The sequence below is a fragment of the Myotis yumanensis genome, unplaced genomic scaffold, assembly GCF_028538775.1.
Source record: "Myotis yumanensis isolate MYYU_CA2020_CCGP unplaced genomic scaffold, mMyoYum1.0.hap1 SCAF_1, whole genome shotgun sequence".
NCBI classification, from domain to species: Eukaryota; Metazoa; Chordata; class Mammalia; order Chiroptera; family Vespertilionidae; genus Myotis; species Myotis yumanensis.
Window position 1 is genome coordinate 83,139,758 of NW_027223752.1, and position 17,347 is coordinate 83,157,104.

Here is a 17,347-nt window from a genome sequence, read left to right on the forward strand (position 1 = left end):
ACATTGAAGTGGCTTGATGCTGTTAATGCTGGGAAGGTCTCATCTATCCACTAGGAGGCACTAAATAGCCATCAAAAATCCTTATAAATCTTTTGGATCTTGGAGGATTAATTCATTCTTTGGACTCTTTATAGTTTTGTATGTTTAGTCAACTCAATATCCTATCCATTCTCTCCATTCTTTAACTGCTTGAGCAACCCCTCATCTTCACTGCAATGGGCTCCTAGCAGATGTCTCGGGCTCCAAACTGTTCATGTTGGCAGAAAGGCCCTTACGCTGCTATCATAAGTATAAACTAAAGTGTAGACCTAAGGCCTTTTCCAGTTTGACCTGATTAAATTTTCCTGCCACATCCATGAATTTTACTCTTCATGTGTTGCCCATGTTCTCAATTCTGCTGTGCCCAACACATCTATTCTGTCAGAATCATAAGTACCACAGTTGAGAAATCTCTCTTGATTTCTTAGAATGAATCACTTGCACTCAGGACAAATTGTTTCTATCTCTATCTAGCACTTCATGGTTTTATAATTAGAATAATTACACCCTCATTTTCCCACTAGACTGCAAGCTCCTTGAGGGCATGGATTTTGCCTTTGTAAGAGCTCACAGTGCCTGCCACTTAATAGGTGGTCATAAGATGTTAATGGGTCCCTTTATCCTGAACCTGCTGGGTCCTATCCTTATAGGAATCAGATTTCCAACTTCAGCTGCTCTCTTTTTTTCCTGTAGCAGCATCAGTGATTTTAGGAGCAATGGCATGGAAAGTAAGTTGCTTTCCTTGGGAAAGATTGGTTACTTTTCTGTCAATCCTGACAAGCTCCTTCTTAAACAAGAAATAGGAATGAGCCCGGTCTCATTGGGATTCTGGAGGAGGGAAGTGTCTAAGAGAGAGAGGGAGAACCTGTCTACAAGATTTCTTCTCTGGGGTGAGGGTCTGAGTCAGAGATCCTTAGGCTGATAGGTGATACAATGAGTGAAGACAACCCAGTATTTTTAGGTAGATTTGCCCAACCTGACAGCAATAGAGAAAATCAGTTGCTAGGTTTTTTCAATGATATAACTTCTCTTGCTTTTATATATGGTTTAAATGAGTAGCCTTTCTCAAATCATGACATAATTTTTAAATGCTTTCAAATCTTAATTTCTCATGCCTTTTCCCCCCGCCCCCCTTTTTTTATGCCTATGGTAATCATTTACTGAGGACTTACCAAGTGCTTGTTTTAGGTGCTAGAATTTGTTCCAGAAAGAGTTCCTTAGCCCAGCCAGTGTGTCTCAGTGGACTGAGTGTTGTCCCATGTAACAAGAGGTCACCCTCTAATTCTTGGTCAGGGCACATGCTCGGGTTGTAGGCTTGATCCCCAGTAGGGGATGTGCAGGAGGCAGCCGATCCATGTTTCATCAATGTTTCTCTCTCTCCCTCTCCCTCTCTAAAAACCTATATATATATATAAAATTTAAAAAGTCACTTAGTAAGAAGACTAATTTTATTTGCCAAAGAAAGTGTCAGTTTGCCATATCTCTGACTTGCATCTCACCAAAAAGCTCTATGGACCTCTTTTTTTTGAGATATAATTCACATACCATAAAATCTACCTTTTGCCGAAACCGGTTTGGCTCAGTGGATAGAGCGTCGGCCTGTGGACTGAAGGGTCCCAGGTTCGATTCCGGTCAAGGGCATGTACCTGGGTTGTGAGCACATCCCCAGTGGGAGATGTGCAGGAGGCAGCTGATCGATGTTTCTCTCTCATCGATGTTTCTAACTCTCTATCTCTCTCCCTTCCTCTCTGTAAAAAATCAATAAAATATATTTTTTAAAAAATCTACCTTTTAAGTGTACAATTCAATAGTCTTTTAACATTTTTTAAAAAATATTTTTTATTCATTTCAGAGCGGAAAGGAGAGAGAGATAGAAATATCAATGATGAGAATCACTGATTGGCTGCCTCCCACATGCCCCACACTGGGAATTGAGCCTGAGACCCAAGCATGTGCCCTGACCAGGAATCAAACTGTGACTTGCTGGTTCATAGGTCGAGACTCAACCACTGAGCTACACTGGCTGGGCATCAATAGTATCTCTCTTTATAAAAGGCTAATATGTAAAGTGTCCCCTCAGGAGTTCAACCAGGAGATGGAGTTTGATCACTCGCTATGACATGTGCTGACCACCAGAGAGTGGCACGGAACGAAGGAAGGCCCTGGCCGGCTGCTGGCAGCCAGAGAAAGGAGGCCCCGGCCGGCAGCCAGAAGGCCCTGATTGGCCTTGATCACCGGCCAGGCCTAGGGACCCTACGTGTGCATGAATTTCATGCACTGTGCCTCTAGTTTATATACATACTAGAGGCCCGGTGCACAAAAATTTGTGCACTTGGGGGGCGGGGGGAGGGGGGTCCCCCAGCCCAGCCTGTGCCCTCTCGCAGTCTGGGACCCCTCGGGAGATAACAATCTGTTGGCTTAGGCCTGCTCCCGGGTGGCACAGGGCAGGCCCAATCCCTAGGTGCAGCCCCTGGTCAGGCTCAGAGCAGGGCCGATTGGGGAATTGAGGCGCCGCCCCGTCATGCACAGAGCAGGGCGGATCAGGAGGTTGCGATGCCACCCTCAGTCACGCTCAGGGTAGGGCCGATTGGGGGGTTGGGGCACCGCCCCCTGTCACACTCAAGGCAGGGTCGATGGGGAGGTTGCGGCACCACCCCCTGTCAGGCACAGAGCAGGGCCGATCAGGGGTTGGGGTGCTGCCCCCTGTCACTCACAGAGCAGGGCCCATCAGGGGGGTTGGGGCTCCGAACCCTGTCACACACAGAGCAGGGTCAATCAGGGGGTTGGGGAGCTCCCCCCTGTCACGCACAGAGCAGGGCCGATCAGGGGGTTGAGGAGCTCCCCCCGTCACTCACAGAGCAGGGCCGATAGGGGAGTTGGGGCACCACCCCCTGTCACACACAGAGGAGGGCGGATCAGGGGATTGGTGCTCTGCACCCTGTCAAACACAGAGCCGCAGGGCAATCAGGGTATTGGGGAGCTCCCCCCATCAGGCACAGAGCAGGGCTGATCAGGGGGTTGGGGTGCTGCCACTGTCACACTCGGGGCAGGACCGATGGAGAGGTTATGGCTCTACCCTGTCACACACAGAGCAGGGCCGATCAGGGGGTTGAGGAGCTCCCCCCTGTCACTCACAGAGCAGGGCCGATAGGGGAGTTGGGGCACCGCCCCCTGTCACACACAGAGCAGGGCGGATCAGGGGGTTGGGGCGCTGCACCCTGTCACACTCAGGGCAGGGCCAATGGGGAGGTTATGGCTCTACCCTGTCACACACAGAGCAGGGCCCGTGGGGGGGGGGGGTTTGGGGCACCGCACCCTGTCACACACAGAGCAGTGCCGATCAGGGGGTTGGTGCGCTGCACCCTGTCAAACACAGAGCCGCAGGGCAATCAGGGGATTGGGGAGCTCCTCCCTATCAGGCACAGAGCAGGGCTGATCAGGGGGTTGGGGTGCCTTCCCCTGTCATGAACAGAGCAGGGCGGATAGGGAGGTTGTGGCCCCGCCTCCTGTCACACACAGAGCCGCAAGGCGATCAGGGGGTTTGGGTGCTGGCCCCTGTCACGCTGATCCTGGTGCTGGGAGGCATATTACCCTTTTACTATATAGGATAGAGGCCTGGTGCACGGGTGGGGGCTGGCTGGTTTGCCCTGAAGGGTGTCCTGGATCAGGGTAAGGGTCCCCACTGGGGTGCCTGGCCAGTCTGGGTGAGGGGCTGAGGGCTGTTTTCCGGCTGGCAGATGACTAAAAGCTCCCAACCGCTCCTTGTTTTCTTTTCTTTTTTTTTTTTATTCTGGGCCAGCTTTAGCTCTGAGGCCTCGCTGCTGAAAACATCAATACAATGTTGCGGTCCGGGGCTGACTGACAGCCGGTTTCTGGGGGTTTTGTTTAGCTTCTTATTTGCAACATAGTACATAGTTGCTTAGAGTTGCAGCTGAGAGGCCGGCAAGTGAGGCGGGGAACGTTGGAGTCCGCAGTCACTGAAGCAAGCAAGCCTCCCTGCTCGCTTCAGTGCATGGCTGCCGGCCGCCATCTTGGCTGACAGTTAATTTGCATATACTCACTGATTAGCCAATGAAAAGGGTAGCGGTTGTACGCTAAATACCATGTTTCTCTTTTATTATTGTAGATATATATAATTGTTCCCTTCCCCTAGCCTCTAGCAACCACTTTTTAAAAAATATGTTTTTTAATTGATTTTCAGAGAGGAAGAGAGGTAGAAACATCAATGATGAGAAAGAATAATTGATCAGCTGTCTCCTGCAATCCTCTTACTGGGGATTGAGCCCACAACCCAGGCATGGGGGAATCCAACTGTGACCTCCTGGTTCATAGGTCAACCACTGAGCCACACCAGCCGGACTATACATCTTCTTTGAAGAAATGTCTATTCAGCCCTAACCAGTTTGGCTCAGTGGATAGAGTGTCGGCCTGCGGACTGAAGGGTCCCAGGTTCGATTCCGGTCAAGGGCATGTACCTTGGTTGTGGGCATATCCCCAGTAGGGGGTGTGCAGGAGGCAGCTGATTGATGTTTCTAACTCCCTATCCCTCTCTCTTCCTCTCTGTAAAAAAACCAATAAAATATATTAAAAAAAAAAAGAAAGAAATGTCTATTCAGACAGATACCTGCTCATTTTTAAATTGGGTTGTCTGTCTTTTTATTATTTGCTCTCTAGCAAATAATAAAATTCGTGCACGGGTGGGGGCCGATCAGGCTGGGTCGAGGGGATGTGGGAGGTTGGCCGGTCGGCCTCTCCCCTGATTGGGGTGGGAGGTGGGGTGATCAGGGATGGGACTGGTCAGGGGGAGAGGCCACAGGCGGTTGGCCAGCTGGCCCCACCCTCTGGTCAAACTCCCAGTCAAACTCCCAGTTGAGGGGACAATTTGCTTATTAGCCTTTTATTATATAGGATTTATTCATTTTAATATATTTTTATTGATTTTAGAAAGAAAGGGAGAGAGAGATATTAACATCAATGATGAGAGAGAATCATTGATTGGCTGCCTCCTACACACGCCCCCACTGGGGATCAGCCCACAACCAGGACATGTACCCTTGACTGGAATCGAACCCGGGACCCATCATTCCCCTGGCCGACACTCTATCCACTGCTAGGGCAGTGGTCGGCAAACTGTGGCTCTTTGGCCCCTTGAGTGTGGCTCTTCCTAAGCCTTAGGAGTACCCTAATTAAGTTAATAACAATGTACCTACCTATATAGTTTAAGTTTAAAAAATTTGGCTCTCAAAAGAAATTTCAATCATTGTACTGTTGATATTTGGCTCTGTTGACTAATGAGTTTGCCGACCAGTGTGCTAGGGCATGGTTATTTGTCTTTTTATTGTTGAGTTGTAAGAGTTCTTTATATATTCTGAATTCCAGACCCTTATCAGAGATATACAATTTACAAATATTTAGTCCCATTTGTGGATGGTTTTTTCACTTTCTTGATAGTGTACTTTGAAACACAAAAAATCAAAAAGATTTACTTCTCCTAAGAGTTTTATAACTTTAGCTCTTATATTTAGATCTTTGATCCATTTTGAATTGATTTTTGTGCAAAGTGAAAGGTCCAACTTCATTCTTCTGCATGCAGATATGTGTTTGTCCCAGCGTGATTTGTTAAAAAGGCTTTTCTTTCTTTCCCCATTGAATGGTCTTGACATCCTTGAGGAAAATCAATTGACCATAACTGTATGGGTTTATTTCTGGAGTCTCAATTTTATTCCATTGGTCTGTATGTCTGTCCTTATGCTGGTACCACACTGTCTTCATTACTGTAGCTTTGCAATAAGTTTTGAAAATGTGAATCTTCTAATTTTCTTTCTCCCCCCCCCCCCCCCGCCTCAAAATATATCTTTACTGATTTCAGAGAGCAAGGGAGAGGGAGAGAGAGATAGAAACATCAATGATGAGAGAGAATCATTGACCAGCTGCCTCCACACCCCCTACTGGGGATCGAACCCGCAACTCAGGCATGTGCTGGAATCAAACCCAGGACCCTTCAGTCTACAGGCCGATGCTCTGTCCACTGAGCCAAATCAGCTAGGGTGAGTCTTCTAATTTTCTAATATTGGAGTCTATCTGAGCCAAACAGAGGACATGACTGGAAATAAGATTTCAAATGCTCCCGGTCTTTGCTATTTTAAATGGAATTATTTTCTTAATTTTGTTTTTAGATTTGTTCATTGCTATTATATAGGAGTAGAATTTATTTTTGAATATTCATCTTGTATCCTGCAAACTCAAGTTTAGTAATTGTGCTAAACGTATTTATTTTTCAGAATATTTTTTAATTGTCACCTGAGGACACGCTTTTTAAAAATTGATTTTTAAAAATGTTTTTATTGATTTTTAGAGAGAGAGGAAGATGGAGAGAGATGGAAACTGATGAAAAACATTGATCCACTGCCTCCTGCACGCCCCCTAGTGGGGATCAAGCCGGCAACCTGAAATTGAACCCGCCACCTCTTGGTGCATGGGAGGACACTCAACCAACTGAGTCACACCAGCTAGGCTAAAACTGATTTTGAGAGAGAGAGAGAGAGAGAGAGAGAGAGAGAGAAAAGAAACATCTATCAGTTGCCTCTTGTACATACCCCTAACCGGCAACCTAGTATGTGCCCTGACGGGAATCGAACCTGACACCTTTTAGTGTATGGAACAGCACTCCAACCAACTGAGCCACACCCAATAGGGAGTAGAATTTATTTAGTTCTAATAGTTTTCTTGTGGATTCTTTAGGATTTTTCGTATACAAAATCATGTCATCTCCAAATACAGAGTTATATATTGTCTTTTCCATTCTGGGTACATTTTATTTCATTTTCTTGCCTCATTTTCCCAGCTAGAAGAACTTCCAGTACAATGTTGAAGTGGTGAGAACAGATATCCTTGCCTTGTCCTGATCTTAGGGTGAAGGCTTTTAGTCTTTTTCTGATAAATATGATGTTAGCTCTGGGTTTTTCATAGATGCCCTTTATTCCATGGATGTTAAAAATAAACACATTGTTCTCTATGCACACCATATTCTGTTAGGCCTCAAGGCCTTGCACTATTGCTTCCTCCTTTCTGTCCCTGGCAAACTCAAGGTTCAATCCAAATATCTGAGATGCTTCCCTTGACTGTTTCTAACAGAGTATATCCTTCCATCCTTAGAGTTGCTACAGCAATTTTTACATTTCTCTGCATTTTTTATACAGGATTGTAATGATTTGTCTCATAGTTTTCTGAGCTCTTGCAGGCAAGGACCATAGCCTTTCCCCAAGATCTGAGGCAGCACCAGACAGTAGTGGATAATCAGTAAAAATTGGTTGCCCGGGGTCCAGGCTAGGTTGACTGAATGGGAGGAACGGGAGTGGCCTTCATGATCTTCATGTAACTTTTTAAGCTTAGAAATGTACCCCGTGTATCCTTTTAATGTTCCCCTCAATCTATTATGGCTCTTAGTTGTGAATCCAGGTAAAAACATTTCTAAAATCTGTTCATGTTTCAGTCAGTACAAGCTCTCCAAGGAGAGTAGTAATTTCCTTGTTTGCCCGAAAACTCTATCCAAGTTCCTTGAGTACCTTCTAAACTTAATATTACAGGTTAAGTAATACTTTCTTTCGCAGTGTTTAGACATCTTTTCTATCTGGTATTTAGTAAGAAGGATTGAGGCTCCCAGTTTCAAGATCTGGCTACTCTAATTGCTTACCAGTCATAGTACCTTGAATACCTTACTTTCAAATCTCAGTAAAAGCCCAAAAAATAATAATCATTTTTTCATGGGGTTATTGATGAGGATCCAATGAGATCATATGGTTGGTAATTTTAGAGAAACTGACAAGATTTTAGTTTTTTTAGCTACACATATTGACCCTTTCCACCTAGACTGTGAATTGCGTGGGAACAAGCGTCTGTATCTTACGTGCTTCACTGGGTCTCTGCAAATGCTCTCATTATGTTTTTAAAATTTTTTACTTGATGAGAGAGAGAGAGAGAGAGAGAGAGAGAGAGAGAGAGAGAAGAAGAGGAAGAAGAAGAAGAAGAAGAAGAAGAAGAAGAAGAAGAAGAAGAAGAAGAAGAAGAAGATAGAGATGGAGAGAGAGAAAAACTTCAATTTGTTGTTCCACTTATTTATGCATTCATTAGGTGCTTCTTGTATGTGCCCTGACTGGGCATAGAACCCGAAACCTTGGTTCTTTAACCTTGGCAGCCGATCAATGATTCTCTCTCATCATTGATGTTACTATCTCTATCCCCTTCTCCCTTCCTCTCTGAAATCAATAAAAATATTTTTAAAAAGATAAATATTGGAGTCAAAAGTTAAAACCCCACAGATATTATTCTACAGAATGTGTGATGCAGTTTATAACTGTGAGGGCACTGTGGTGTAGAAAGAGCAGCCAGAAGGGGTTTGAGGCCGGCTCTGCCACTTAATGGCAGGTCCCTGATTTTCACTCATTTCCATTTTCTCAGTAGTTAAATAGGATAAAAATAATAATACCTATTTCAGGGGACTGTGGAGATTAAAGTTTTTATGAGTTCTCAGATAATATTATGATTATTATTGAGAGCCCAGTAGCATGGCCTCAGAATGGATTGGCAGAGGGGAAGGAGATAGGAACACTGGTGCTGTGGGAACCTGTGGGTAATGGTCCTATCTTCTCTGAAGAGGCTGGCCTCAAATTTTTGATTTTTCTAAGAATCCCTCTCTCCAGGACCAGGCCAGGCTTTCCTACCTCCAGGCCTTTGCTCTCCCTTTATCTTTTGAGTTGAGAGCACTGTATATGTCTCCTAGGCTCTTGCTTGAGGGTTTCCTGCCTCTAAGTAAAGTCTTACTTCCTTTGAGATGCAGCCTTTTGGTATCCAAACCACTGGCCTCTCCCTCCTCTTTAATATTCTTAGTATTAGATGGATTACTCTTGAAGGATGGCCTGTGCCCTGTATTTCGGTTGGTACTGATCTATAAAACAGGCACTGTTTGCTAAAAGAATGAACAAATATTCACTTTTTGAACTTCTATCATGTGTCAGACTTTGGTGTTTCAAAGTTGAGTAAGACCAAGTTCCTTCCCTTAAGGAGCTTACCATTTAGTGGAATAATTTAAGAGGCACTTGTGTTATCTTGTTTAACCTCGGAGCAACCCTTGGAGGAAGCTGAAGGTTTAGAGATTTGCCCAAAGTGGCAAAGCCAGGCCAGGGCTGGTCTGAGAGGCAGAGCCAGAGGTGGAAACCCTAGTCTCCTACGGCCCCACCACCGAGTGCCTAGTTCACCCCTCACTTCCAAGAGTAGTGCCCAAAGCTGGGACGGAGTTGCGAAGGTGGCTGTAGTGTTCATCATGGAGAGCTCCAGCTCCTGGCTCTAGTCCATCCCAGCTCTGGCACTCACTAGCTTTGTTACTGAGTTACGGAGTCTCTCAGAGCACCAGTTTTCTCATGTTAAAGAACACTGTAGGGGCACCCATTGTTTTCACCCATACAATAGCCAGTTCTGCTTCTGCAAACAGCACCCAGGCGTTGCTTTCCCTCTCCCCACTAGTCAGTGGTATGGCTCCGGTGGCATGTTACACAGGCTAGCCAGTCACTTGCTCTCTGGAAATGAATCTTCAGTGGGTGACCCAAAGATTGAATCCCACTGGAGTTTATTCACCCAGGTGACAAAAATATCACTGGTTCTACTCCCTGGACCTCAGGGACCTCCCTGGTTCCTGAAGTTTTTTTTTTTAAAAAATATATTTTTATTGATTTCAGAGAGGAAGGGAGAGGGAGAGATAGAAACAAGAATGATGAGAGAGAATCATTGATTGGCTGCCTCCTGCACACCCCCCACTGGCGATAGAGCCTGCAACCTGGGCATGTACATGCCCTTGACCGGAATCGAACCTGGGACCCTTCAGTCTGCAGGCTGACGCTCTATCCATTGAGTCAAACCAGCTAGGCTGTTCCTGACCTTTTATGACTAGTTCTGCTTCTCCTTCCATTCTGTTAGCTTCCCACCACACCCCTCTAATAATTTCCCTTTTTGTTTAAGTTCATTAGAACCTGTTGCTATTTCTTGCAACAACAAAAAAAACTTTAATTGATCCAAACACCTACCTTGCAGTGCTGTAAGGATTAAGTGATTAAATGAAGTTTGTAAAGTGCCTAACCCAGTCCTAGCAGCGTAGCGATCAGTAATGGGCGGTAGCTATCTGTAAGTTAACACAGGGTGGGGGAGGAGGGGGCATGGCACAGGGAGGAGGAGGGAGATTGTCATTGGTTTTGGTTCCACTGAGAAACCTTCCCCCAAGAGGTAGGTGAAGGACCACAGAAGGGAGGGGAGTCCAGGCTATGGTATGCTCATTTAATCAAAATGTCTTTATTGAAACAGAATGATAGAGCAAGAAAGAATGAGGTCTGGGAGGATGTCTTTGGGCACAGGATGAAGCCCAGACCAGGTGGTTACAGTGTGGAGCTCTCTCCCTGTCCCCTGACTCTTGCCAAGGAAGTGAACACAAAGCAGCAGGGAGGAGATGGGGGTAGGGGCAGCCCTCTGAGCTCTACTCGATGGCTGGCCTGAGGTGCCTCTGAGCCTCCCAATCTTCTTACCAGGCAGGGCCTTATGTCACCTTTCCGTAAGGGCCAGCCTCCTGCCAGGGTGCTCAGAGGCCACTCAGAGGGCAGGGTTGGGGGTGGCAAGCAGCGGGACATGGTCGCAGCGGTTAGGGGGTGGCTGCCGCAGCAGAGAAGGCCGGCGGCACAGCTCCCCGTCCCGGAGCACCTCAGGCAGGAGCTTGCGCTTGGTTTCCGGCAGAAGCATGATGCTGAGGATGCAGAGAAGGGCACAGGCCGCCAGCACTACATGCTGCAGGAAGGCTCCGTGGCCCATGTGGAGCCGCTGGGCTGGGTCACTCAGCCCTCCAAGTGCCCCCAGTGCCATGATCAGGCCCAGGCCTCGGCCCCTGGGAGAGATGGAGTTGGCGCTCAGCCTCTAGCTGTGGGAATCACCCCCACCCTTCTCCAGCAGCCTTCCCTCCTTCATCCCTTGGGCTTTGTCCTTGATGGATGACCGGGAGGCCTGGCCCTGCCTCTGGCAGCACCCTTACTCTCACCGGACAGTGGTGGGGATGACTTCAGAAGCAAGGAGGGTACTGAGGATTCCAGCAGCTTGGGAGGAGAAGAGGCCAAGGACAGAGAAGGTGGTGATGGCGGCCTCGTTCAGATCTGAAGGACCAAGGAGGAAGCGTGAATGGAGGCGGGAGACCATGCTTGGCCTAGTCCCTCTCTTCCTCCCCTCGCTCTCTGATCCTATGGCTAGGTGGGTGGGCTCTGGGCATTCACTAATCGATTGGGAGAACAGATAGGGTGTGTGGCCAGGGAAGGGCTGTGGAGATCGGGGCAGGGGCTGGTCTTGTCTTAAGAGGCCTGTGCAAGCAGCAGTGGCTGAGCCTGCCTGAGGCTCCTCTGCCTGGGTTCCTTTGCTGAGCCCATACTATGGGGAAGGGAGGATGCTCACAATCCCACAGGCCCAGCAGGACCAGGGACGCAATGCCCGTGAGGGTCATCAAGAGAAGCAGGATGCCCCGGCGGCCAAATCGGTCCACGGTGACTCCCAGGAAGACGCAGGCCAGGGCCGCTGTGCCACTGGCTAGCAGGGAGCACAGGTAGAAGTCCGATGGGCTCCCGCCTCCTCCCACGGGCTGGTAGCAGTGACGAATGGCGTGGGCAATAAAGCTGTGAGGAGTGGGAAAACAGAAGGGTGCCTGCATCCCCACCCGCAGCTTTCCACGGCCCTGGCTGCCCTCTGCAGGGGTCCTCAGGCCTTCCCCACCCAGCCAGCCCCCATCCCAGCTACTGGCCTAGCCCTTGGCTCAGACCCCAGGCTCACTTGGTGAAGCCCAGGATAAGCAGATTTTTCCAGATGTTGCGGTAGTTGAGGAGGGATGCCAGGGAAAAGGAGGATGTTGCAGGGAGAGGGCAGGTGTTCTCCAGGTCTTTGGGAGAGAGAAAGGGAGGAGCTGTCTGTTAGAAGGAGCAGCAGAGAACCCAGGGTCCTCCCACATGAATGGTGGGGACCTTGGGAGAAGGTGCACAGCTATCACCATGCAGAGGGCACCGTCATGTGTGCATGTGAGAGAACATCTGTAGGGATCCTTGTCTCCTACCCTGCAGGGCCTCCTGGGCTTCCTCTCCCAGCATCTGCCCATGGGGCCGGTTCCGCTCAGCCAGGATCCTCAGCACCGATTGGGCCTCCTCAATCTGTCGCTTCACTATCAACCATCGTGCAGACTCCAGAAACAGACCAGGCCAGCTGGGGGCAGGGATGTGGGGTACACAGTGAAGCCCCCCATCTTCTGACACAGGGATGGGAAACTGCCCCCCTCTGAGGGGCTGGGGCTGGGGTAGGCCTGGATGAGGGGTAGTGGAGAAGAGGGGGGTCTCAGGCTAGAGCTATGCTGGAGGGGGAGATGAGACCGGACATCAGGTGGAGGGTGATACTGACCCATAAAACAGGAAGAGGATGCAGGGAGCGGTGATCATTCGCTGCAGAAATCGCCAGTCCTTAGAGACAAGGGCCAGGCCCAGGAACAGGAAGTGCCCCCCCACCCCAACTAACTCCCCTGCCAGGGCCACCCGAAGCCTCTGGGTTGGGTCGCACAGCTCCAGGCCTGGAGATACAGCAGGGACAGGGAGGAGAGGTCAGGGAGGAAGGAGGCATGGGAGAGAGAGAGAGGGAGGGAGGGAGGAGGACAGAGTGAGGTCAGACCCTGATTGGAGGCTGCAGCTGTCACCTCCCACAGACTAACCTCTAAATGGCAAAGAGTGGAGAGATTATTCAGTCCTCTCTCCTCTCCTGTTCAAATGTGGGAGGGCTGGAGGGTCAGAGTCCCTGATGGGTGTTCAGCATTCCCAATTACAGGCCCTTTCACATCAGACCTAATATAACCTTCATATCAACCCTTGTTCAAGGTCACACAGCTAGTTAGGATTTCATTTTTAAAATAGGACTGTTCCCTGACAGCAGTAAGTCTAGGGCAAGGAAATCCTTAAAGATAGTGGAAGGAGATGGGTGTGGATAGATGAAAGACCCCTGGATCCTCCAAAGGCCTGGGCAGTAAGACAGCTTAGAGTCTGGACAGCTGAAATTTGGGGCTGAAGAAGGGACTGAGAGGACCCTAGGGGGCAGTGGGAATGGCCTGGGTTGTAGACAGGCAGGGGTGAGCCCCAAGGGAAGGACCTTTTTGGAGGGTGCCACTCACGCATCAGGTAGACACCAAGGTCAACACCGGCAAGCAGGAAGCCCAGGAGGAATCGAAGGGCCATGACACCGGTGGAGGAGCCTGCAGCAGCCCCTCCCACTCCACAGGGACCCACCAGCCCCAAAGTCAGCAGCACAATCCCACGACGGCCAAACCTGGAAAGTGTGCAGGGCCTCTGGTCACCCAGACTCCCTGGGGAAGGCATTACTGAGTGGGGCCCAGTTGCCCAATTCATAGCTGGATGTATGAGGATGAGGCCTTGGGAGAAAGAGTTGGACTGAGGCTAGAGAAGATGGACGGGATTGGGACCATTGGTAAGCAATGTCTGGCAACCAGGCACTGGGGTATGGCTATGGTTCTGTGGGGGTGGGATCAGGCTCTTGTGGATGGGGCCATTGATCAGAGCTTAGGGCATTTCTCTGTGGAAGTGAGATAGATCATCAGAGGGGATGGGATATTGCTTAGGGGACTTGGAACCATTCATCCTTAGTGATAGAGGTCAGTTGGGATGAAGCTTGTCTCGTTCAGACTGGTCAGAGTAGATGGGGTCATTGATATATGTATGGGGTTGGAGTTACTGATCAATGGAGGTGGGTCCATTGGCCACTTGTGCCTGGGGATAGTATTGGTCAGTGAAGATGGAGCTATTGATCTTAGGGAACTGAGTAATTGATTTTGGGGGTGATGCCATTGTCCCATGGGGTTGGGGGATGGGTCTGTTTGTCCATAAGGATGGTGAGTGGAAATGGGGCCACTGGCCAGAAGATGGAGCCACTAATCCATGGGTTAGGACTATGGATCAGTGGGGATAATTCCTAATCTTGAAGATTGGTCAATTGATCTTTGGGGATGGAGCCATTGATTCATGGGGTGGGGAATCTTAGTCCATGTGGGTGGGGCTATTGTTCAGTGGGGAATGAATCTATGAATCCAGGGGGATAACCAGTAAGGATTGGATTACAGACCAGGGGAAATTAGACTAATGGTCAGTGATGATGGATAGGGCTACTCATCCTTAGAGGCGAGGCTATGATCTTTGGGGATAAGACAAAAGATGAAGATTGGGATCGCTGGTCATTGGGAGTAATACTATTGACCCAATAGAGTGGGGCCATATTTTCATGGAATGAGTTTATTGGTTAATGGGGCTAAAGCTACTGAATTTAGAAGACTGAATTATTGGTCTCAGGTGATGAGGCTATGATTTCATAGGAATGATGCTACTGGTCTGTGAGAGTGAGACCATTAATGCATGAGGATGGGCTGTTGACCTATGGATTTAGAATAATTTGCCCAAAAGGATGTGTGACTACTGGGCAGTAAGGATAGGTATTGATTTTAGGGAATTGGATTATTGAATGTTGGGTTGCCTTTGATCCATGAGAGTTGATCTATTAATCCATTTGGATAGGACTGTAGATTAAGCAGAAATTAGTCTAATAATCCATGGGGATAGTCAGTGGAGATGGAGCACTTGGTCAGTGGTGACAGTATTGAGAATCAGAGGAGATGGGAGTTCTGATTCCTGGGGAAAGCTATTGGTTGGTGGGGATAAGCTGATCCTTGAGATGAGGCCACTGATTCATGGAAAGGGGGCGTTTGGTCTGAGAGGATCTGAGAGCACTGAAGACCCATGAGGATGGAACTTTTAATTTCTGGAGGGAGTGGTGCTATTGTGGTCATTGATCCATGGGGATTGGACTATTGACCCATGAGGGTGGAATCATTTGTTTATAGAGTTGAACTATTGGTCAATGGGAATGGGGTTGATGACAGTCAGGAATTAACACAATTATCTTTAGAAATGAGGCCATTGAGATGGAGCTAATAGTCCATAAGGATGGGGCTATTAATGGGGATGAATCCATTAATCTAGGAGGATGGTGAGGGAGGCGGTTAGTGATGATAGGAGCAATAGAGGAGGAGCTAGGACTTTTATATGTAGAGATAGGGTTTTTGGTCATGAAGATGAAGCTATGTGTCCGGAGATAATGCCGTTGATCCATGGATATGAGGAATTGGGGTGAAGTCATTCCCTGGTGCAGGAGTATTTCTTGATGGGGAGTGCAGCTGAGACAGGGGTGGGGATGCATATCATTGAACAGAAGTCCCGAGAAGGCTGCAGAGTCCAGCGACCACTCTTCGGCCTCTTGCCAACACCAGCTGCCTGGGCTAGCCTGCCTAGCACCCCCTCCTCTCCGCTTGCCCTGTCCCTGGCAGCCCTCACCTGTCCGCAGGGTAGCCCAGGAACAAGTAGCCGGAGGCAAAGCCCAAGATGAAGAGGATCTGCTCCAGGATCACCTGCCAGCCCAGGTCACACACCAGATCCCACTGGGGATGTGAGAGGGATGGAGTGGGTGTGAGGCCCTGAGGGGGTGGCTCCCAGCCCGCCCTCAGACCCGGAGCCCACCCAGGCGCCTCACCTGGCCGATGGCATTGGTGGTGAGCACTGGTAAGCCGTTGTAGTCCCAGTCCTTGAGACAGTGGTTGAAGTCCGGCGGGGCAAAGCCACTGCAGGAGGGGTCTGTACTGGTGGCGACACGGCTGGCGACGCTGGCTGCAATCGCGGCGCTGGCGACGCCAACACCGCTGGCGTTGGGGGGCTGCTCCCAGCCAGAGGCGTTGGGGGCAAAGCCCCCGTAGTGGCAGTGCAGTGGGGGCGCCAGCGTGAAGATGGGGTCCGAGGCCAGGCCCAGCGCCACGAAGAGCACAGGCAGGCAGCAGAGGCCGAGCTGCAGCTGCTGGCCCCCACCCAGCGCCCCTATCTGGGCAAGCAGCGCCTCGAAGCTGAGGGGGCCGGGGGGCACGGCCAGCGACAGGCTGCTGCCCAGCCCGCCGCGGCCCGCGTCGCCCTCCCCCTCCCGCTCGCGCTCTCGCTCACCCTGCAGCTGCTCAGTGGGCACCGCATCTCCGAGGGTTCCGACCTGCTTGCGGGGTGGGGGGTGGGGCGGGGAGAGGCAGAAGAAGGGTGAATGGGAGAAAACTGCAAAGCAAGGGAAGAGGGTGGGCGCTAGAGCGAGGAAGGTAGTCAAGGGCCGGGGATGCGCGGAGGAAAACGCCAGGCGCGGGTGCGGAAGATGATGGCGTAGCCCTCAGCGCGCAGGCACTTACTCCGTTGGGGTTGGGGGTGATCTCTACATTGCTGTCGATTTTGCTGCCGCCCCCGCCATTGGGCTCCGGGGTCCCGGTGGCCACCCGGGGAGCCAGCTTGTCGACCTCAGGGGCCCTGCGGGGCCTCGCCGAAAGGATGCGCTGTCCTCTGGCCCAGTGGTGCGCTGGATGCCCGGACACAGCCCGGAGACCCCGCTCTGCAGCTCTGCAGCCGCGGGCGCCTCCTTCGTCTATGCTATCTAAGCGCCGATTTCTCCTCCCCTTCCTCCAGACTCTCCTCCCCTTCTCACGTCAGCAGAACCTTCGGTCCAGACTCTTCGTCAGACAGAGGAAGGGGGGCCAGGGCCCAGGAGAGGGAGGGGATGGGCTCTGTCTCTGGTCCCTGCGTCTGAGGGCTATTGCGGTAAAAAGGGGAAAAAGCTGAAGGATAGTAGCTAACCACACAGGTGCCAGAGATTCCTTCTTTGCTTCCAATTCTTCCTTATCAACTAGCCACCCACCCATCCATCCACTCATTCATTCATCAATAAAATTTATGAAGCTTCTACTCGGTGCTTGGCCTTGTGCTAGGCTTGGATATAATAGAATGAACAGCACACCTTGGAGTTGCTTGCTTGGGGGCAGAAGAGTGTAATGACAATTACAGTACAGGACATGTGTGTGGAGGGCTGGGCTGGGCGCTGCGCTCAGCCCTGCTGCCCTCTTGCACAAGACCACTTCTCCATGTTTCACTCTGGTGTCACCATTTCTCAACAGCATTTGGCCACCCCTTCCTCTAAGTGCTTTCTTCCTTGACTGCTAAGTCCCACATACTCCTGGTTTTCTTTGTCTCTTTTTTTAAAGTTTTTTTTTTTTCAAAGAAAGTTTAAAAAAATATTTTTATTGATTTCAGAGAGGAAGGGAGAGGGAGAGAGAGATACATCAGTGATGAGAGAGAATCACTGATTGGCTGCCTCCAGTAGGCTTCCTACTGGGGAT

The 17,347-nt window shown here is 49.7% G+C and overlaps 1 protein-coding gene across 1 annotated transcript; it reads right to left on the bottom strand.

The window, feature by feature from the left end:
• Positions 1–10,357: 10,357 nt before the first annotated feature.
• Positions 10,358–16,660, bottom strand: SLC22A17 (solute carrier family 22 member 17; the record flags this gene model as incomplete). Its single annotated transcript, XM_070411136.1, has 10 exons — positions 10,358–10,960; positions 11,111–11,222; positions 11,515–11,732; positions 11,887–11,992; positions 12,164–12,309; positions 12,502–12,667; positions 13,259–13,413; positions 15,486–15,589; positions 15,682–16,182; positions 16,370–16,660. Coding segments are annotated over 10 exons (2,088 nt in total), but the record flags the coding sequence as incomplete, so codon positions are not given.
• Between the last annotated feature and the right edge of the window lie 687 nt (positions 16,661–17,347).